The 22,989-nt window shown below is 45.8% G+C and overlaps 1 protein-coding gene across 2 annotated transcripts in view; it reads left to right on the top strand.

The window, feature by feature from the left end:
• LOC147421541 (phosphatidylinositol/phosphatidylcholine transfer protein SFH12-like) overlaps positions 1–22,989 on the top strand; it is a 54,618-nt gene that overhangs the window by 20,529 nt on the left and 11,100 nt on the right. For both annotated transcript variants that reach the window (XM_086503253.1, XM_086503254.1), the window contains 8 exons: positions 9,339–9,677; positions 9,880–9,979; positions 10,089–10,355; positions 11,310–11,387; positions 11,507–11,608; positions 11,735–11,784; positions 11,860–11,959; positions 12,119–12,211. In XM_086503253.1, coding sequence (XP_086359379.1) covers positions 9,394–9,677; positions 9,880–9,979; positions 10,089–10,355; positions 11,310–11,387; positions 11,507–11,608; positions 11,735–11,784; positions 11,860–11,959; positions 12,119–12,211 — 1,074 coding nt within the window. In that variant the 5' untranslated portion in view covers positions 9,339–9,393. The remainder of the gene's footprint in view (positions 1–9,338; positions 9,678–9,879; positions 9,980–10,088; positions 10,356–11,309; positions 11,388–11,506; positions 11,609–11,734; positions 11,785–11,859; positions 11,960–12,118; positions 12,212–22,989) is intronic.

The raw sequence follows: 22,989 nt of genomic DNA, 5'->3' as shown, positions 1-22,989 counted from the left end.
TTTTAGACCCGAGGGTCTAAAGGGGGAAAATGCACAAATGAGTGACACTTGGCACTCTGAGGCCAGTTTACTACTTATAGAGAAGGCAAAAACGTGATTTATAGCTGGGAGGCTCATTTTGCAAGTCTCGGTCACAGGTTAAGAGCTATGGAGTGCTTGCTTTCCCTCTTATGCACAGTGCGGTGCCAGGAGTGATGCCCTGCACGCTACGCACTGCCCTCTCTCTCCCCTTTGGCAGTATGTTATGCCCCTCTAGTGGGCTCTTCATTTGACCAATGTACAGTTGTGTGGGTTCATGCGCGATTGCCGAGGCAAGAGCCTCTTGCACAGGTACTGGATTAGCTAGCGGCTAATCCCCCCGCAGGTACAGGTGAATTCGGAGAGGTTTCACGCCAGAAATCTCGTCCGATTCAAAGGGCAAGTAGCCCTACAGGTGCGGGAGCTCGAGGACTTGCTACGGATGCGACCGGCACGCGAAACGGAGCCCGAAACAGTGAATTACAGCCTGCTGTGTATTTTTGCAGGTTTAGGGTTTTGGCCCTAAACGGACCCTAATACCCCCAGGAGGTTCGGGGACGCAAGGGGACCGTTGTACAGGTGATCTGGCGCATTTTCAGGGCTGAAAACAGAGAATTCAGCGTGCTGCAGATTCTCGCCAGGTTTTGCAAAGTGCCCGTATGCGTCGGGAAAGTCATTCAATGCGTGGGAATACTGACTGTGAAGGGTTCTAGTACAGTTATGCTGCCGAAATCGGGCTGGAACAGTGGAAATTCAGCCGAGTTTGTGCGGGGCAGCTTGTAGGGAACCACAACGTTTATTCCCTCTTTTGAACAATAAAGAAATACCGAAAGGGGCGCCTAAGTTAGGGGCCAATTTGGTGTCCGTCTACTCATACAGGTGCAATCTAGCAGCCTGTATCCCTCTCCCCTTTGTTGTGTCTTGAAAGTACAGGTAAAATAGACGACTAATAATGGGTGAAAGCTAAATCAAGGTTTAAAGTAAAGTCTACCGCCCTTTTTGGATTGAACAGGCCGGTTTCATGGTTCCATCGATGGGATTAAATCACTTTTTCCCATAGAAGTGAGCCTTGGTCAGTTTTGGGTTTGAAGACACAGGGAATTGCAATTATGGCTGACAGACCAGATGATGTGACTGAAGAGGTTTCCTCTTCACAGGGTCAACAGACACATGAAGTGGGTGAGTCGTCAAGACCACCACAGACAGATGACGATATATTCAGGACCTAGTTGGCTACTGCTGTGGCTATGTTCACACAAGTAATGCAGAACCCGAGGTTTTTAGCTTTTCTGCAACCTCCTGTTCCGTCTCAGCAAGTTGGGTCACTGGATCATATTCAAAAGCCTGTTAAGGCTCGAGCACAGGTGATTCATACTGCACAATGAATGGAAACACCTGTACACTTGACGGAGAACATGCATTCTCCACAACCTGTGCCTAAGGTGCAAGAACAGGTGGCTGAGATGCCAGTCTTTCAGGTTGTACCAGGTCAGCCCGCCACCTTTCAGCAGCCTATAGCTGGTTCTAATGGGCAGGGAAGCAACCTACAGGCTATGCAACAGGTCTTCCCACCACCTTCAGTACATCCTGGCTATTTTGGAGGTGGATCGGTATTCCAGAGCATGGCTGGTCATGCACCTGGAAATCAGTTTTACACGCCAGGAACAGTGTTTGGGGGTGCTCAAACGATGATGCCTAACCCCATGTATGGTGTCACAGGCATGCTACCAGGGTTTCAGAGCACTCAGGGCCAATTTGGGATGCCACTGGCAAATTTTGGTATGGCTGGAATTACAAATCAGCAGCCAAATATGGCATTTCCAGGTCAAGTTAATAGCGGCTAAGGAACACAGATGAACCCTAATAGTGTTCCCATGTTTCAGTCACTTCCATATGACAATTTAACGCCGCTGGAGAGGCCAACTCCGTACAAAGAAGGTGGCAAAGGTGTGTCATTCACAACCTTTACAGGGTTTGATGACAGGAAGAAGGCTCTCTCATTCCTCCAGTAGTTTGACAAGGCCTATGCAGGGGGAAACTTTACAGAGGCTTCAAAGGTCCGCAAGGCAACCACTTTCTTGACAGGGAATGCGGGACAATGGTGGACAACTTTATTGCTTCAAGGGCAAGCTCCGTCCACATGGATTTACTTCAAGCAGATTTTTGCAGCAGCATGGTTATGTGATGACTTTGAAGCAGATGTCATGACAGAATGGCACCAGCTAAATGCTGCCACTTGCAGAAATCTGGATGATTACAATCGGAAGTTTTGGAAAGCTCTACTTCCAGTAACTTCCTATAGGTTTGTGCCATTGGCAGAACATATTGAAAAATACTGTTGTGGCCTACCTAAAGGATTGAGAAAATACTGCACGAAGACCAAAGTCACTACTTTGACGCAGCTCATCGAGGTAGCAAACACTGGCAATGGTTTGCTCAAGGGAGAAGATTGTGAATTTAACACTGGCGTCAAGGCAGGATCAGGCAAGAAAAATTCAGCCAAGAAGCACGTTCCCAATGAGGCTCCTAAAGGGACTCAGGAGTCAGCCAACGCAGGGAAATACAAAGCTACGGCTGAATCAGAAAAAGGACCAGCAAAGAAATGGAAAAGACGTTTTCCTCGCAAGTCAGAAGAGCAAAAGAAGGTCCTTAGGACAGAGAACAAATGCTTTATATGTGAGCAGCCTGGCCACATTGCTTACAATTGTCCTACAAAGAAAAGGCCAGCTGATTCTGAAGACAAGGAGGACAGGAAAGGAAAGAAGCCCATGGCTGGTCTAGTGCCAGATATGGTGGGCGACAAGCTAAATTCAGATGCAAGTGAGCTTTGCAGAGCATGCGGAAAGGTCAGGGATCAAACAGTGCTTATCTTCTTTGATCCAGGTGCCAAAGCCAACTTCATTTCCCCAGAATTGGCTTCAAAGTTGGGAATTAGACCTGAAGAGATGGGGTATACAGCAGAGGCAAGTTTGGCATGTCCTGGCCATATAGAGGCTGTGACACCCATCATTGGAAAGTTGCGTCTATATATCTAGTCCTATGTAGATGCTGAAGAATTTTACATCATGCCACTGGACGGATGTGATGTGTTGTTAGGTATTCCTTGGTTGTTTCGTGTACAGGGAATCATGGATGCCTACAACAAAAAGATCACTGTACAGAGCAGGGGAAAGACTCACATTCTGGATGTAAAGCTTAAAGGGGAGTCTATTCCTACTGTATCAGCTTTTGCTATTACTTCTGTAATGAAAAAGCATCTTTCTGCGTACTTGGTTTTTGCACGTGAAGTGTCAGATTGTGATGAATCAAATTTATCTGTGCTAGATAAAGAAAGGTCAATGTTTTTACAACAGTATAGTGACTGTTTTTCCGATTCATTACCGTCTCAATTATTGCCAGAGAGACATGAGGACCATGCGATAGATTTGGTGCCAGGCAGTAGCCCACCAAATAAGCCTCCGTACAGGGTTAGTGCGGCTCAGCAGAAAGAGATAATGGGCCAAGTACAGGAGCTGTTAGAAAAGGGGCTGATTCAGCCCAGTTCATCTCCATTCTGTTCTCCAGTGTTGTTGGTGCAGAAAAAGGATGGCTCATGGCGTATGTGCATCGACTACCGTGCACTGAACAAGAATACCATCAAGAATAGGTTTCCTATACCTAGAATTGATGATATTATGGACAAATTAGAAGGAGCAGCTACGTTTAGCAGGATAGATCTAAAGAGTGGGTACCATCAGATCCGCATTAGATCAGAGGATGTGCACAAGACTGCTTTTAGAACGACGTTTGGCCTTTACGAATTTTTAGTGATGCCCTTTGGTCTCACAAATGCTCCTGCTACGTTCAATAGGATGATGGACAGAATTTTCCGTCCACACCAGCAGTTTGTTGGTACATTCTTTGATGACATGATAGTCTACTCAAAGAATGAAGAGGAGCATAGGCATCACTTGGCCATTGTGTTCAAAGAGCTATGCAGTCATAGGTTGCTCATCAATGCAAAGAAAAGTGAGTTTTTTCTGGAAGAGATTCACTTTCTGGGACACATTGTCTCAAAGGATGGTGTCAGAATGGATCCTGCAAAAGTTGAAGCGATCAAGTCATGGCCAAATTTGAAGACGGTGCATGATGTCCGAAGCTTTTTGGGACTATGCTCCTATTACAGAAGATTTATCCGAAATTTCGCTGAGATTGCTTCACCTTTACATGCTCTTCAAAAGAAGGCAGTTACCTTTAGATGGACTCAAAAAGAGATTTCAGCTTTTAATCTCTTAAAGGAAAAGATGACTTCAGATCCAGTCATTGTGTTGCCAGATCTTAGGAAGTCATTTGTGGTCCAGTGTGATGCCTGTGGTAGTAGCATTGGTGCAGTGCTAATGCAAGATGGCAGGGTAGTAGCCTATGAGAGCAGAATTTTGCAAGGGCCAGAGATGACCATGCAGGTCTATGAGAAAGAGTTACTGGCTGTGATTCATGCGCTCTTAAGTTGGAAACACTACCTGCTAGGTGCAGACTTTGTTGTCCAAACGGACCATCAGACCTTGCGATACTTCTTGACACAAACAAAGTTATCTGAGAAGCATATGTGATGGGCAAATATCTTGTCCATGTTCCATTTTCAGATTGTGCATGTGGAAGGCAAGAAGAACGTTGTGGCTGATGCCTTGTTAAGGAAGCCACAAATTTCAGCTGTGTCGATTCCTTATCATCATGAACTTGATGATATGAGAGAACAATATGCAAATGATGAAGATTTTGCAAGGGTCTTCGAGCAACTAATGGATGGACAACGTCATGAACACTATCTTCTTAAAGATGGGTTCATGATGATGCATGGCAGATTGTGTGTCACAAAGCCATTGCGACACAAAGTTATGGAAGAGAGTCATGTCCCACCGTATGCAGGGCATCGTGGTATCGATGCTACAGTTAAAGCGGTTGAGACATTCTTCTATTGGCCTACATTGAGAAGGGATGTGGATGCCTTTGTGCGAGAATGCCTAATATGCCAAAAGGTCAAGTTTGACAGGCAAAAGGCACCAGGGTTATTGCAACCACTACCTATTCCAGATAAACCATGGGAAAGTATTGCTATGGATTTTATCTTTGATCTTCCGAGAACGCAGACAGTAAACGATGGTATTTGGACCATTATTTGCAGATTCAGCAAACAGGCTCATTTTATTCCTGTCAGGAAGAAGATAAAGCCAGATCAGATGGCACGCTTGTTTATGAGCAATATTTTCAAGTATCATGGCATGCCACAGTCGATTGTTAGCGACCGTGATCCACGCATGACAAGTTTGTTCTGGAGAGGCTTGTTTGAGAATATGGGCACCACGCTCAAATTCTCTTCGTCATTTCATCCTCAAACAGATGGGCAGTCAGAAGAGGCAAATTCTATTGTCCTAGATCTGTTGAAGTGTTATGTGTCAAAGCATAAAGGAAAGTGGGAGCAATATTTGCCATTGGTGGAGTATGCATACAATAATACTGTGCATTCATCAACTGGCAAGGCACCTTTTGAGATAGTTGAAGGTGGCAAGAAAGTTCCTCCCATACTGCATACAAAGGACAAGATATTTGAAGCAGATAAGTATGTTCAAGACATGGATGAAATGTACAAGAAGGTCAAAGTGGCCTTAGAAAGGACTCAGGCAAAGCAAAAGAAAGCAGCTGATCGTCACCGTCGTGAAGTGGTATATTCACTTGGTGATTGGGTGCTTTTACGCTTTGAAAAGGCAAGGTTAAAGAAGATGAAGGGCAAGGAAAGACTGTTTCCAAAGCTCAGCATGCGTTACTATGGGCCTTTTCAAGTATGCGACATAATTAGTGATGTTGCATATAGGCTGAAATTGCCTGACAGTTGGAAGACTCACAATGCGTTTCATGTGAGTCTTCTCAGACCCTATGTGGGTGATGTGCCAGAAGATATGCCAGCTGAAGATCAGCCGGAAGTCGAGGAACTTGACGAGATCTTGGTCCCGGAACAGATTTTGGCACACAAAGAAAGGAAAGTGAAAGGCAAGGTTGCTAGGCGTTACTTGGTAAAGTTCAGAAACTATCCACCAATGCATGCTAAGTGGATGGAAGAAGGTGAACTTGCAGAGTCACCAACTGTGTTATCACTAATCCCCCCGCAGGTACAGGTGAATTCGGAGAGGTTTCACGCCAGAAATCTCGTCCGATTCAAAGGGCAAGTAGCCCTACAGGTGCGGGAGCTCGAGGACTTGCTACGGATGCGACCGGCACGCGAAACGGAGCCCGAAACAGTGAATTACAGCCTGCTGTGTATTTTTGCAGGTTTAGGGTTTTGGCCCTAAACGGACCCTAATACCCCCAGGAGGTTCGGGGACGTAAGGGGACCGTTGTACAGGTGATCTGGCGCATTTTCAGGGCTGAAAACAGAGAATTCAGCGTGCTGCAGATTCTCGCCAGGTTTTGCAAAGTGCCCGTATGCGTCGGGAAAGTCATTCAATGCGTGGGAATACTGACTGTGAAGGGTTCTAGTACAGTTATGCTGCCGAAATCGGGCTGGAAAAGTGGAAATTCAGCCGAGTTTGTGCGGGGCAGCTTGTAGGGAACCACAACGTTTATTCCCTCTTTTGAACAATAAAGAAATACTGAAAGGGGCGCCTAAGTTAGGGGCCAATCTGGTGTCCGTCTACTCATACAGGTGCAATCTAGCAGCCTGTATCCCTCTCCCCTTTGTTGTGTCTTGAAAGTACAGGTAAAATAGACGACTAATAATGGGTGAAAGCTAAATCAAGGTTTAAAGTAAAGTCTACCGCCCTTTTTGGATTGAACAGGCCGGTTTCACTAATCCTTAATTAAGTACTTAAACTCATGATTAAGACTTAAGAAACTTGAACTGAACTCACAAACAAGACTCAAAAGACTCTGTGTTTGATTGATTGAATGACTGCTTGAAAGTGAGTACAATAGGCTCCTTATATAGGAGATGAAGAGACACAAATGAAAAGACATGTCTCCTGGTGAAGAGACATGACTTTAGACGTAAAGACACATCCTTTCGGCGAAGAGTTGCAACCATTGGGCGAAGAGTCGCACCCGTAGAGCGAAGAGGTGTGACCAATCGTCGAAGGAGTGTGGCTTTTGGCGAAGAGGCACGACTCTTGAGCGAAGGGTCGTGACCATCCAAGCGTAGGGGTTCTCCTTGGCATGGCACTTCGCGTATCTGCAACTAGGAGTAGATGTAATGCTGTTAACATAGTCACAATCGTGACAGCCCAAGTGACACAAGAGAATAAAATAAAGCAAGACCCCACACACACACACACGCGTGGAGCTGATGACGTGGCAGAATTGTATGAATTTTTGGATTTTGCGTTGGCTGTGCTGACGTGGCAGAATTGTACGGATTTTCGGATTTTGCGCTATTGACGTGGCAATTGTACGGATTTCCGCAAAACGCGTTGGCAGATTTTTGGAACTTGTGGACCAGTTGCTTTTGAGTTTAAAGCTTTTCATGTAAACTGCTTTTACTGGCCAAGGGCCTTTAAATATGAGGCTAGGGCTCATTCTCTGACACACTTCTGGGAGAAGGTGCAGAGCGTGGAGTACCGGCTTGTACTGTGTTGATGCAATATAAAGAAATACCGAAAGGGGCGCCAAGGTTTGGGGCCAATACTCTCTGGGCTGGATTTCCGCCACTCCGTGTCGTGTGTTGTCTCTCTCTTTCAGTTTAGTTGTTGTTGAAGTGCTAAAAGTCTTTTCAGTCTGTTCTTTTCTATTGGCATGTGGTGCCTGTATTGTGACATCAACTCCTTTATTTTTAGGGTTTAGACTCCTTGGCTATGCTCAATAAGTTGGGTAGGGTTAGAGTTTAAAACCCTAATTCCTTGTTGTCCCCTCGGCCAAACTTATAAGTTGGGGACAAGTATGCCATGTCACAAACTTGAGTTTGTGACAACACAATATGAAGGGTATGAAGAGGTGGAGGTCATTGTGGAAGAGGAAGAAGACGAGGAATGAAGAGCACACGGGTTGGGGTGAAGATCACACAAGAGTGGAGGAACAATGACAATGAAAGGAAGGTAGAGGTTCACAACCTCTTGGAGCATTCCAAGGATTAAGGTATGCTAAGCACATGCAAGAGAAGGCTATGAAGACACTACTCAAACAATTCTTAGATCAAGGTGCCTACGATTCTAAAATCCAGGCTTCAATGAAGGAAACAAAGTCCTCCAACACCCAAGGATGCTAACTCTGTTGAATGACTACCGACGCCCTTTTTGAAGCAACAACATAGCAGACGGCGGGGGGTATGCCCAATTATCCTGGATACAGAGGCCGAGTCCATGGATGCATCAGGGAGGCTATATGGCCTTTGTATCTTCTATGCCGAGATACATGGGAGGTATGCAAGGTATGGCTTGGCATGCAGGGCTATCCCCTTTGGTGAGAGGGAATGCATAGAGGAGGGATAGCGCCACCTTTTGGTGCTACATTCATGGCATTAAGACACGAAAAGCAAGGGAAAAAAAAGTTTAAGAAATCTGCTCTCTTTCAAATACAGATTTAACTTCTTGCGGGAACATGAGAGCAGATTTTAGAGAGAGAACAGTCCAGAAGAGAACTGAACTGTTTTAGAGAAAGAACAGTCTAGAGAGAACATTAGGTTTACAGGGAGAATATCAGCACTCTTTGGAGAGATGAGATGAGAGAGGAGAGAGAAGCTAGAGAGAGAGAGAGAGAGAGAGAGAGAGAGAGAGAGAGAGAGAGAGAGAGAGAGAGAGAGAGAGAGAGAGAGAGAGAGAGAGAGAGAGAGAGAGAGAGAGAGAGAGAGAGAGAGCTAGTGCACAGGACATGAGGATTCCGGAGTTTGGCATGGACCACCTTTCTAGAGAGAGAATCTGTGACTGGCCAGATGGATGTGATGGCCAATTGCATCTTTGATCTAGAGGCAGAATCTTAACTTTAAAACCTGACACAAGAACATACAAGTGTATACATATGCATTGGCTGTGCAACCAAGTGCCAAGTCTAATGCGCCCTAACCCTAGCATGCGCAAGATGTATAAAGCATGCTCAGTTATCTGGGAGAGGTTTATGCTGAAGGTGGCCTGCAGCAGGCCACACACGCAGGCTGGGGGGGTTGCAGGATTAGCGAGCATATTCAAAGTCAGAAGGGTTGCAATAATGTTTGTGCGTTTGATTCCTCAAAGAATTAAGAGTTCCCATTTTCGTGTTTTAAATAAAATGGTTTCTGTTGGGGTGGTTTTTTTGATGTTTCCTTTGATAAGACTGCTTAATGATGTGTTCATTCATATCTAATGCCTCCATTGTTTTTGGGGCAGGATTTCAAGACACTTCCTATTGAATGTTGATGTTGAAATTTAAAGCTGGGGGTTCATGGCTTATGAGGGACGGGAAAGGAAGTCGGATGCAGAGCACGACACAGATGATGAGAGAAAGGGCAAAAGAAAGATGGCAACTCTAAGGGCTATGATTAACTCACATAGAATCAGGAACTCTTTAAGGAGACGAGCAAGGAAGTCCCACAGGCTTGTCCATTATTTTGCGATTCAAGACATCCGAGATGAGCAAGAGCAGAGATTTGTAGAAGCCTTTCGGCAGGTCTTAATAGGGGAGAGTCTTTTGCCGAAAAGGCATGATGACTACCACACTCTTCTCAGGTAGCCCAATTGTTTTGTGAATGGCTTCCTTGACATGCTACCTCAAGAACTGAAGTAAACAATATAAGCTGGTCGTGGCATTTGTTGCATGTTTGGTTTCAAGCAATCACAAGGCTTGAAATTTCTCTAGTAATGAGCAACCTAATCTTGCAAATACTACACCATTGGGGAACTGCCTTACTGCCTTACTGCTGGCTTGCAGGTTTTTGAAAGCTCGCAAATTTGATTTGGAAAAGACAAAAAACATGTGGGCTAACATGCTTGACTGGAGAGAATCTTTTGGTGTTGACACAATCGAGGAGGTGATACACTCCCACTTGCAGAGAAAGTTTTTCCTGTAAATTTTTGTGGATTTCTGAACAGAGGGGTTCTCATATGCTCATTTTTATTAGCTTCTTTATCCTTATATAGGACTTTGATTATACGGAGCTAGAGGAAGTGCGCAAATACTACCCACAGGGCTACCATGGGCTGGACAAAGAAGGAAGACCTGTATACATCGAAAGATTGGGGAAAGTGGACCCAAGTAAATTGATCAAAGTAACTACAGTCGAAAGGTATATCAAACATCACATCTTGGAGTTTGAGAGATCACTCAAGAAGAAGTTTCCAGCCTGCTCAGTTGCAGGGAAGAAGCACATTGACAGTATCACCACTATATTGGATGTCGCTGGATTGGTAAGGTTTTTGAAAGAAGACTTTTTTGTGTTTCATGAGTCTCACGTCTCTTTTCCTTTGGATCCATGCTACTATTTCTTTAGTTATTTGAAGCAGGAGTTCGACCTTTGTAGGTCTATTTAATGTACTACAGTTGACCACCTGTATCTGAACTATTAACAGGCACTGCTAGAGGTTGTACTCACATCCTTTGCCAGCCACTTTAACACGCACACGCACACGCACACGCACATGCACACGCACGTGCACATGTGTTAACAACATAAATGAATGGTACAAGATATAGGTTAATTGATGCAGCAAATCCTCGTGATATACAAGATCACGGGCGATGATAAATTTCGAGCACTGCTGCTGATGTGGCAGCAGCGGTATCCGTTAAAAACCTCAAAGCTTTTGAAATCAAGGGAGATCGAAGCGCTCGAAGCACTTGAAGTGCTCAAAATCTATCCGTAGGTCAAGATCACACGACCTGCGTGCAATGTACTCCTTGAAAATGAGAAGCTGTCAGTGGAACCCTGCATAGCAATATGGTTGCATTATTGTCTTCCAAAGAATTGATAGGTGCACAACGAATTGCTATCAAACGAAACGATTATCTGTATGACAGGGTTGATAATAGGGTTTAACAAACTTAGTCTGTTTAATGACTACAGAGATAGTAGTGGGAAGTGTCTGCAGACCCAGGGATGGAAAGTTGATTTTTTTTTGCCGTCTCGATGAACTTATCCTCTCCTCTCTATTGGGCCTTCCAACTTACATTCAATTGCACATGCCTTTTTCTGGGTCTTATTTCATTTCCTAGTAGTTGGTCATTAATCTCCAGTTACACCTGCCCAACAAAAAGGTTTGTTAGCCTGCTGGATGTTATACGTTTTCCTATCCTTTGCAATTCTGGACGGGGCTGTGGTCTCTGTTGAGAATTGTGTCCTGATGTACATCTTGGTGATGCAGGGCTTGAAGAATGTCAGCAAGAGTGCTCGAGAGCTTGCATTACAATTACATAAGATTGATGCCGATAATTATCCAGAGGTAATCAAAACTAACAGTTTCTTGTGGTACCTTCACAATCTAACTCTATATTCTTGACTTTGTGCATTAAAACTCAAGTTTTCTCTTGATTGTTTGGAATACTTACCATGATTTTACAGACCTTGCATCACATGTTCATCGTAAATGCTGGTCCAGGCTTTAGGATTTTGTGGAATTCTATGAAGAGCTTCTTGGATCCAAAGACCACTGGCAAAATCAGTGTAATGCTTATTTTATCTATGCCTTAAAGCCTTCTTACAGGTTTTAACAGGATCTTAATTTATCCATGCCTTCTCATAATGGTTATCTTGTCATGGCCATCTAACCTGCATCTTTGCAACAAATAGGTTCTAGGAAACAAGTTTCAGAGTAAGCTTTTAGAGGTGATAGATGAAAGGTAAAATTGGTTTGGTCTCCTCTTTTAAATTCTTGGATTTGCAGCACTTTCTTGAAATTTCTTTTGCTTTTGTAGTGAATTGCCTGATTTCTTGGGAGGAAGCTGTAGCTGTGCAAATAAAGGAGGTTGCCTTCGCTCTGACAAGGGCCCTTGGAATGATTCACTTATCATGCAGGTCAATTAATTCCTGAGCATTTTCTGGGTCTCTTTTCGCACTTCTTCAATGCCAATTGTGTATATTTTGCTGATCCCTTTCCATTTCTCTGTAAAATTCTGGTTGAAAAGCCAGTTCTAGTTCATAAGATTGAGAAGCGTTTCATATTGTATGTTTCAGGCAGTCATTGATGGTGAAGTACAGAATGCCAGGCAGATAGTTACAATCTCTAGTTTCGATGAGAAAGCTTCCTCAAACTGCGAGCTTTTCAGGGTAACACCAAAAATTTGTTCTATTAGTTGGAAAATCTGCTTAATGGGCTACATCACCCCTACCATGATGGTAAATTGTACAAGGGGAGACTCTCTTAAAATGATCGACAGATAATACACAATAACTACATCACGAAATAGGAGGTCGTAAAAGGTGAACAGGTGGTCTGTAATACCAATAAAGACCTTGCTCCATCGTGTAAAAAGGTTGTGGTCGCCACTGTAGACCTATGAATTCTTGGTGCTATCTGCAGCCCCGTCTAAGCTGCCCCAATTGCTGTCATACTGCCCTCTGAATGTGTGGATCAGCTCAAGGCAGAAAGCTTGAAATGTCGCTCGCTGGTGACCCCTCGAAGACGTGGAAACACAGAGCCCTCTATATGAACCAAAGACTAAGGCTGCTGATCTCTCATCTAAGCTACTTTTGGATGTTGTACATAGGGGATGATTTGAGCTCTTTTGAGCACAGTTGTAATATTAGATGCTTTTGAATTGCTTTTGGAGCCCGGTTGAGGGGCAGGCCAACACTTTGAAGGGGAATTCCGTTTTTTCTGGGTCAACGAGTGTGAAGTGTTCTGAGTTATTTTCCAGTTGTATTAGAGTTTGTTTCAGTGGTTTTCCCATTGGCACGTGGTGCAGACTAGTTACGCCAACCGTAGCCAAGCCCCCCAAACAACATTCTATGCCTCTGCCTTTGCCCCTAGCCAAGAATCTTTATAAATAAATACATTGCAATGGGGACTACTTGGACCTACAATTAATCAAATAGCCATGTGCCGCAATCTTGTGCCTCGGATGACTAGGGGACATATGCCTGCGGGGTATGCTGTTGCTGATGCCTCAAAAGGTCAAATAGGCCCTCTCAACTTTCAAGGCCTAGGACACTGACCTTGTTGGCTGCGTGTCAAAAAGCTGAGCAATTCGTGCATCAACCACCTCTTCTAATTCTTTCTCTGTATACTTCATGGAAGTAGGAGGTTTCTTGAGAGCGGGTTTTCGGGGTGGTTTTGTGGTCTTTTGCCACTGCGTGTGCACCTCCTCAAAAGAAGTCTTGCTCATATATTTTGCCAATTTCGGGTCCTTCGCAAAATTAAGCATCATCTTTGTTGCATCGCCGGTCAATTGTCGACGCTCCATCTCTTGACGCTCCGCCCGAGTAGGCCGAGGCGGGCCATGCTTCTTGCTTGAATCTTCGTTGTGATCCCTTCCCGCATCTCCGGATGCAGAGGGAGTCGACTGATCTTTGCTTGAAGCCATAGGTGCCGCAAAATAAAAATAGGGATCAGATTTCCCGTAGAAGAGAAATCAGCCGTGCTCTGATACCACTGTAACAGACTTGGACACTCCAAGTTAAGAATCTACCACGACACCACAAATAATTTGTCACAAACTGGTGACATGGCGTGCTCAATGCACACACACTACCCCTAGGTGCGAAAAAGACCTCCTGCAGGAAACCCTAATTCTGACATGGCTCCCTTGTACATTTTCTTGGGAAATGGCAACGTAGCTGGTTGCGGAATTTGCGGTGGTTTTCACGCATGCTGACGTGGCAGAGTCCCGTGATTTACGGTGCAGCTTGTGGGGCTGAAATCAGCGGCAGTTTCTGCTTTTTATGCTACGCAAAGCTTGCTGTTTTTTTCTACGCAAATTGAAGGAGAGAGAGTGGGAATTCTTTTTGCTTTATTTTAATAAAGCATAAGAGAGAGAAAGAAAGAGCCTCTGCTTTATTTTTACAAAGCTTTTGGGCTTTTGATTTACAGCTTTTGGGGCTCTGCTTTTAGCAACCCTTGTACTCTTTAAATAAGTGGGTAGGCCACTCTCAACTTAGAGCATCTGGACGCAGAGTCTGAGTGTGAGCGACTGCCCGCACTCTTGTACTTTGAACTCAGATTAATACAAAAAGAAATACCGAAAGGGGCGCCAGTCTTTGGGGCCAATATCTCTAGGCACGGAACTCCGCCGGGCCAGTGTTGAATCAATTGTGAACTGTGAACTGTTTTGAAGTGGTTATGTGGTGCTGTCGTGGTAGATTCTTGACTTGGAGTGTCCAAGTCTGTTACAGTGGTATCAGAGCACGGCTGATTTCTCTTCTATGGGAGATCCGATCCCAATTTTTTTTCCGCGGCACCTATGGCTTCAGGCAAAGATCAGTCGACTCCCTCTGCATCCGAAGATGCGGCAAGGGATCACAACGAAGATTCCGGCAAGGAGTATGGCCTGCCTCGGCCTACTCAGGTGGAGCGTCGAGAGATGGAGCGTTGTCAATTGATCGGCGATGCAACAAAGATGATGCTCAATTTTGCGAAGGACCCAAAATTTGCAAAATATATGAGTGAGACTTCTTTTCAGGAAGTGCACGCGTAGTGGCAGAAAACCACAACACCACCTCCAAAATCCGCTCTCAAGAAACCTTCTGCTCACAAGAAATATACAGAGAAGGAATTAGAAGCGGTGGTTGATGCACGAATTGCTCAGCTTTTTGACGCGCAGAACAAAGCTAAAAAGCAAGACAAAAAGCAGAAGAAAGGCACTGACTTCCCGGGTTATTATGGTCGCCAGTCGACATTTGAGAAGGCAAAGAAACAAAAGAAGTGTGTTCGATTTGAAGGAGTACCCAGTTCTTCTTCTTCTTCTTCTTCTTCTTCAGACAGTTCTTCTAGCTCATCTGACTTGAGCGAAGAAGACCGAAAAGGCAAAAAGCGAAGCAAAAAGCAACGCTTCGGAAAGGGCAAGAAAAAGGCAAAGAAGTCTAAATCTCGTCCCGTGAGTGACAGTTCTACAGAGGACTCGTGTACAGACATTTCAGACTCTGACGACAACAACTTTTATGCAAAGAAGAAGAATTTTTACAGAGCCAACCAGTATGACTTTCTGGAAGACAAGCAAGAAAGTCCGAGAGTTTAAAGAAGGTGGACAGTCAATTAAATTTGTCACGTTTTCGGGATATAGAGAGGCTTCGAAGGTTGTCTTTTGTACATCAGTTTGACATCGCTTTCGCGGGAGGACGCTACTTAGAGCACTCTAAGATTCGGAGAGCCCCCTCTTACTTTGGGGGGAATGCTCGAACTTGGTGGTCCACGCTTCTTTTAAAAAAGACTGCGCCAGTTAAATGGTTGAAATTTAAGAAGCTTTTTTTTTTTTTTTCGTGGCTGATTCGAGAGTATGAACGCGATATACGAGCTGCTTGGAACCATCTCCAGATGACCAAGAGGGATACAGTGGACGCTTATTGCGAGAGATTCTGGAGCTCTTTTCTACCCGCCTCTTCATTCAAGAAGATCTGTGCAGGGCATCACTCCTGGCATCGCACTGTACACGAGGGGGAAAGGAAGCACTCCATAGCTCTTAACCTGTGGCAGATGCAAAATGAGGCTCCTCTCAGCTTAAAATTCAGCGCAAACTCTTCCTTTGTGAGGCAAGTGCACAGAAATGTGCCACTTGGCGCATTTACAAGCATTTTCCTGTTTCGGGTTCGTCGCTTAAAAATCTCCCAACTGGTCGCCCAGTTGACTTCGCGGCAGAGTTGTAAAATGTTCCCCTAGTCATACCGGAGGTAATGACGCGAACACATTTCACGGCCCAAAATAGCAGTTCCCTAAATTGTAGGAAATGATTCCGTTGGGCTCCTTGTGGTCATCTGACCATCTATCCTCATTGGGATCGCATCCAAAAGTGCAATGTGGCCCAACTGTCGGATACTTTCTGTTGGTAGTCACACCTTGACTTTAGGCCTTTATTGAGTTCACTTCCTAGTATCCACCAACTTGCTAAGTGCGACGGGGGAACCTATATGATCTTGCTCTGAGCCTAGACATCCTCTTACCATACGAATTCCAGTGCCGACCACTACCCATCTGCGGGTGAAACTACCGTTCACATTGGCTATACAATGTCCGACCGTTCTCTACTTCAAGAAGAGGGTCTCAAAAATAAATCAAAACCCCTTGGAAAGAAACCAACAACTAAAGTTAGCAGGTGCCACGTCCTCGTGACATAGTTAACAGTTGCCACGTCCCCATGACACCTTGGGTCTTCCTATAGAGATCAAAGATCACTGCTTGGAACAGAAGTTAGCTTCTATTCAGGAGTTGATGAGTCATGCGAAACGGGGTTTGCCATTCACTCTGGCAGTTTGACCTACCCCACCAATGAGATCATGACACAAAGAGCCGAACAGACTTCAAAAATGAAAGTAGAAAGAGAAAGAGCAACCTAGAAAAGAAAGATGCACGACCCAAGCTTACTCCTTAAGAGAGGGCTCTCTACATAAAGGAGGGGAAGTGCTTTGAATGCAGGGAAATTGGGCATATCTCCGCGAAGTGCCCTAAAAAGGCACCGAATGAACAGGATGAAGAAAGGCCTTAGAACTCTAAAGCAACTGAGAGACGTGGTAGAAAAGGCGATAAAAAGCAGAACTGTTACCACATTGCGTGGGGCCTGAACCAAATCAAATGAATGAAAGTACAAACTTTGCCTCTTTTGGGGCAAAGTGAAAGATTAGGAAGCTCTTTTGAAGGAGCCAAGGCCAACTTCTTTTCACTTGGAATTGGCGGCTCGATTTAGAATTATGCCCGATAGGCTGAGGTCACCGGCGGAGGTAGTTCGAGTGGCACTTGGACAGGATGTTGCCATTACACCGAGCATTGGCAAAATTCGTTTGCAATGATAGGGGTGTTTACGGCACACCGAGTTTTACGTATTTGCCTTGGAAGGTTGTGACGTTCTACTCGAATCCCTTGGTACCACAACAACAACTCCGTGGTTGACTACCGGGCGGAGAAAGCGACTTTTACAAATGAAGGGCTCAGAGATTGTACTTGATGAACTTCAGTTTCTTTACTCATTTTTTTTGGGAGAGAACTGAACTATGGATAAAGGCCGAATATGTTTTGACCTGAACAAAAGAAGCCAAAATTTTCTTTACACTCATGCTGATTGCTTTTCAGAGGGCCTGTCAGGCGAGCTACCATCCGCTCATCCTACTATTGATCTAATACCTGGAAGCACACCACTGAACCGGCCACCTTATCGTGTGAGCCGAGCCCAGAACGAAGAGATTATGAACCAAGTGAAAGACCTCTTGGAAAAGGGTCTTGTCTAGCCTAGTACTTCACAGTATTGCTCTCTAGTGTTCGTTTTGAAGAAAGACGGATCTTGGAGAATGTGCATCGATTATAGAGCTCTCAACAAAATCACCATCAAGAATAGATTTCCGATTCCTAGGATTGATGATACACTCGACAGATTACAGGGATCCTCGTGCTTTAGCAAGATTGATTTGAAGAGTGGATATCATCAGATCCGAATTGCGCCGGGAGACGTCTACAAGACAGCCTTTTGGACGACTTTTGAGTTCTTTGAGTTTTTGGTGATGCCTTTTGGCTTAACCAATGCTCCTGTGACATTTAACTGAATGATGGACAAGATTTTTTTGGAGAGTACAGGCTATTTGTTGGCACTTTCTTTGACGATATCATTGTTTTCTCCAAGAATGAGGCTGAACATAAAGATCATCTGCTTCAGGTCTTTCAGGCATTACGAGATCACAAGTTGGTGATTAATGCAAAGAAAAGTGATTTTTTCCTACCAGAGATACACTTTTTGGGACACAGTGTGTCAGCAACAACAGGAGTATGAATGGATCCGGCTAAGATAGAGACTATCCGTGATTGGCCCGATTTGAAGAATGTCCATGAAGTTAGTAGCTTCTTGCGATTGTGTTCGTACTACAGGTGGTTCATTAGAAAGTTTGCAGAGGTTGCTTCCCCTTTGCATATCTTGACACAGAAAGGAGTCCCTTTCTCGTGGGGATCCACAGAGGTGACTGCCTTTCAGGTTTTGAAAGAGAAATTGACCAGGGACCAGTTTTGACTTTGCCGGACTTGCAGAAGTCGTTTGAAGTATGTTGTGATACTTATGGTCGTAGTTTGGATGCGGTCTTAATGCAAGAAGGCCAATGTCATTGCCTATGAGAGCCGATTGGTCTCAAGGCCAGAATTGACAGCACAGATTTGTGCGAAAGAGCTTTTGGCGGCTATCCATGCTCTTATTCAGTGGCAACATTACCTACTCGGAGCCGATTTTACGGTTTTCATAGATGATGCGAGTTTACGCTACTTCTTGTCACGGAAGCAGCTACCGGAAAAAGCACATGCGGTGGCCAACATCTACTTCCGGATTGTCCATGTGCAGGGACAAAAAAAATTGGTGGCAAATACTTCGTTCCGAAAGCCGTTGGTTCTGGCTATTTCCGCGATACATCATAGGAACTTCGAGGATATGGTCGGTTAGTACGCCGCAGAACAGATTTTGCAGATGTATTCAATTGAATACAGAAAGGGGAGATAGTAGCGGGTTATTCTATTCGGGATGGCTACTTGATGAAGAAAATCATGTTGTGCGTTACACAGCCGTTGAGGGAAAAGGTTCTAACCGAATGCCACTGTCCACCTTTTAACGAGTCACTGATGCATTGCTACCACCTTGAAAGAGGTAGAGACATACTTCTCTTGGCTGAGACTCAAGAAGGATGTGGAAGAGTTTGTGTGCAGTTGCTTGGTATGCCCGAAGGTCAAGTTTGACAGGCATAAAGCAGAGGGATTGTTACAGCCTTTACCCAAACCCACCCACCCTGGGAAAGTATTGCAAATGGATCTCCCAAGAACACAGTGTGGGCATGACTGTTTATTGCCCAGGTTTTCAGATTACATGGCATGCCTGAAATGATTGTCTCCGACAGGGACCCTAGGTTCACGAGTTTGTTTTCGGACGGCTGTTTGGGAGAACGCGGTTGCAGTTCTTGTCATCGTTCCACCAGCAGACTGACGTGCAATCTCTGACGTGCAATCAGAGATTGCTAATTCAGTGAAACACGTTTGACTCTTTGATGGGGAAGATTCCATTTGAGATTTTTGAATTTGCTACGAAGGTTCTACCCTTCCTTAGCATGAAAGATAAGACTTTTTCTGCAGCAGATCGCCATTGTTGCGATTTGAAATTGAAGGAGAAGAATTGGGGCTCTTACATTATGGGAAGGCACGACCGAGAAAGAAAACAAAAGGGAAAGGAGTGGCTTCTTTGGTAAGCTTAGCATGACATAGTGTGGACCTTTCCAGGTTTTCCGAAAAGATAAATGACATCTCCTTTGAAATGAAGCTACCAGAATACTTGGAGTATTCACAATATTTTTTTTAATGTGAGTCTCTTAAAGCCTTTTGAAGGCGATGTGCCCGATGATGGGAAGCCAGAGGTGCAACCCGAATTGGACGAAAACGAGCAGATACTTGTTCCAGAACAGAAATTGGCACAGAAAGAAAGAAAGAAGGTAAAGCGAATTGACGGTTCTTGGTTAAGTTCAAGAACTATCATGCATTGGATGCGAAGTGGATGGAGGAGGACCTATGGGCTTCTCAAATGCTAGGATCAGAGGTGTGTCAGCTCTGTACAGACGGGCACACAGTCAGGTACTTTTGTCAGGAGGTAGAGGTGATCGTTTCATGCTCACACGGTCAGTCAGACAGGGCTGCCCTCTTGCTCCTTTCCTCTTTCTGTTCTATGTTGAGGCGATGAGCAGGATTCTGGTTTCACAACAGGTTGGTCTACGTGGCTTAGCGCTCCCTATTCGGGGAGATAGCTACTGGATGCTGAGTTTGCAGACGACTCAACCTTGTACTTGGATGGCCACGAGCCCAACCTTCACAGGTGTGTGCAGGCTCTTGAGACTTTTTGTTGTGCATCAGGCGCACTGATCAACTGGAGAAAGATAGTGGCTTTCTTGGTTGGTAGTGCTCCTACGCCTGACTAGATGCCAGATGAGGGTTTCAGGTGGATTCCCCTAGGGACTGCAGTTCGGTACTTGGGCTGTCAGGTTGGCTTGGACTTGTCTTGCGAGCAGCAAATTGCTCATCTCCTCCTGTCCATCAGGAGGAAGTTGTTACATAGGAGCTCCGTATGACTTTCTCTGGTAGGCAGAGTTGTAGTGGCCAACCAAGTGTTGCTGGCTACTATGTGATACATCACCTCTTGTTGGATCTTTTTGAGTTTTTGCATCAGCCAGGTAGGTAGAGAGGCTGATCAAGGACTCCTTTGGTCAGGGTGTGACACTCAGATAGCCCGGGCGAAAGTGGCATGGCGGGTCATCATTCTTCCTTGTTCTCAGGGAGGGTTGGGGATCATAGACTCAGCACAACAGAGTAGAGCCCTTCTAAGGAAGTTTATCGTCAGAGGACTTCTTCCAAGAGAGGAGTCTTGGAAGGAGCTCTTGCTTCAGCGGCTCAGTGCTAGGGTGCCGCAAGCTGGAGGCCCCTGGCGACCTTCGACCAGATGGATTTCACAAGGATGCGCAGAGTTGGCTTGAGCAGGAGACTGGAGGACCGCTTTGCTGTGAGTTTGCTCCGATCCTGGGAGCAACTGCGGAGAGGGCTGGAGCAGCGTTAGCCTACTTGCACGGAGGAGCGCCTGAGATAGCCCCTTGTTTGGAACCCCATGGTTAGCACTCAGAGAGGCCACTTGGTTGGTAATCGGCCTCATGTTTCCTGGGGTCCCATGGCAGAGGGTCCAGCACACACTTTAGATGACTGGCTACAGTTTTCAGGGTTGTCAGAGGAGCTTCAGGGCATCTAGCTACAGGGCATGAGAGGGGTGCAGAGTATGTGTCAGGACATCTCAGAGGCAGTACCAGCTGAGTGACTCACACCTCTCGAGTCAGCAACGCCTAGATGGATGGGGGCCTTTACGCGACTGGAGGTTCTCATCTCAGTTAGGGCTTGCTCAAAGACTGTCCCCTCCCTGTTTTTCGAGCTACAGGGTGAGGGACGCTTATACCGAGTTGCAGTAGAGGCCCCACAAGTTGCAGAGTGCTGTTTTAAGAGGATCCAAGTGGTGGGCATCTGTGGGAGGACTTGTGTCATAGATCTTGACCCAGCAGCTCTTGAGACTGGCCACTGGAGACTGTGGGCTTGGGAGAGCTGTCCACTTGCACGAGTATAGTGCGATCGTGGAGAGTGGCTTTGGAGGGACCCTTTCTCCTCAGCAGACCATCCAGGTGTCCCTTTCTTTCAGTACACTGTTCGACTGGGACGTCACATACTGGCAGCGTAGAGAGAGGCTCGTCCTGCTGTGCAGCACCTCATTGGCAAGAGGAGGGTCTGACAGCTGAGTTCTTGCCAGCTTTCTGGGAGAGGTTGTGGGACTCCAGACAGCCGAGGCGAGTCACTTTGTTCCAGTGGCTGGTTGCACACAGAGCTACAGCAGTTGGGAGTTGGCTTGTACATTGTGGTCTCTCGGCCGCATGTGCAGCTTGTGACCATCTTGTGGAGAGTCAGCGTCACTGTCTTTGGGACTATCCTTTGGCACAACAGGTGTGGCTTCGTGTTCTTCGACTGATGCCAGCTCTTTCCACAGCTCGGCAGTACACTTGGGGGCAGCTGCTTGGTCTATTCTCACGGGTCCGACACTTCAATTTGAGCTATCCTCCACCAGTAGGATGATAGTGATGCAAGGGGGTCGAATAGTGATACACTCCAGCCTGCTACAGAGCTTACTCCACAGGAGTGGTGCAGTGAGAGAGAGGAGTGTTTGGAGCTCATCAACGGCCCGACACTCTGGTTCATCTGGCGGGCCCGCTGTTTTCGCATCTTCGAGGCTCGCCCTGTACCACCAGCAGAGACAGTTCGGGATCTTTGGCTAGAGCTGATCCATACTCTCAGAGGACAGTTCGAGAGACTCTAGGGTAGCTCCGACCGCATGCGGGAGCGCAGAGAGGCTTTCCTTCGACTCTGGCATCCTGGGCCTTTTTTCACCATGGTCCAGGGTGTGCTCTGATGGCACTACTGTCCACGTGTGTGGCTTTTCCCTCCTCCCATCTTGCTTTAGCCTCATTGTACATATGCTGTTTTTTCATTGGGAGAGTTTCCCCATCATGATTGTTGTAGCCCTCTCTTGCAGAGGTGGTTGTAGCCCTATGGGCAGTTTCATTAACTAATAGAAGGATCTTTTTTTTGGGAAAAAAAAACACCCGACCTCATCAGTGACATTGGCAGCCCAGCGTACTTTGCGGTACATCAGCGGCACCTTGGACCATGGTGTGTTCTATGGTCGTTCCAAGGGTTGCACCTTACTTGGTTGGTGCGATTCAGATTGGGCAAGAAATCGAGATACTCGGCGCTCTACTATAGGAGTAGTTTTCACACTCGGCTCGGGACCCATTTCATGGAGCAGTTAGCGGCAACCCACCATTGCGCTATCTTCTACAGAGGCGGAGTACAGAGTAGCTTGCTATGCTGCTTGTGAGGCCATATGGACTGGGAGAGTTGTGTTTTCCTCATACTGCTACTACTCGTCTTTTGTGCGACAATCAGAGTTGCAATGCTATTGCCAAGAACCCTATCTTTCACGCTCGGACTAAGCACATTGAGGTGTAGTACCACTATGTTCGGGAGCGGGTTTTGGCTGGAGATCTTCACTTGGAGTATATTCCTACAACGGACAATGCAACAGACATCTTCATGAAGGTTGTACCTCAGCGGACTTTGGCTTCTCACCTTCGACTCCTCTGTGTTGTCTCAACATATATTGCTGAGAGGGGGTGTTAAGAGTTACACCATCGTTGCTGCGCCATTTTGTACGGCTAGTGATTGCCCCGGGTTGGCCACCCATCGCACATCATGTAGATTGCATGGGTGGACACTTTTAGCACGTGTCCGTCTGATCATTTTTAGAGCCTGGTTGGGTGCACACATTTTTAGCCATTTTTTGGGCTTTTATGTTTTTTGCACC

This window comes from Adiantum capillus-veneris, chromosome 27 (genome assembly GCF_014529385.1).
Source record: "Adiantum capillus-veneris isolate H3 chromosome 27, ASM1452938v2, whole genome shotgun sequence".
Classification (NCBI taxonomy): domain Eukaryota; kingdom Viridiplantae; phylum Streptophyta; class Polypodiopsida; order Polypodiales; family Pteridaceae; genus Adiantum; species Adiantum capillus-veneris.
This window is presented reverse-complemented; position numbering and strand designations above follow the sequence as displayed.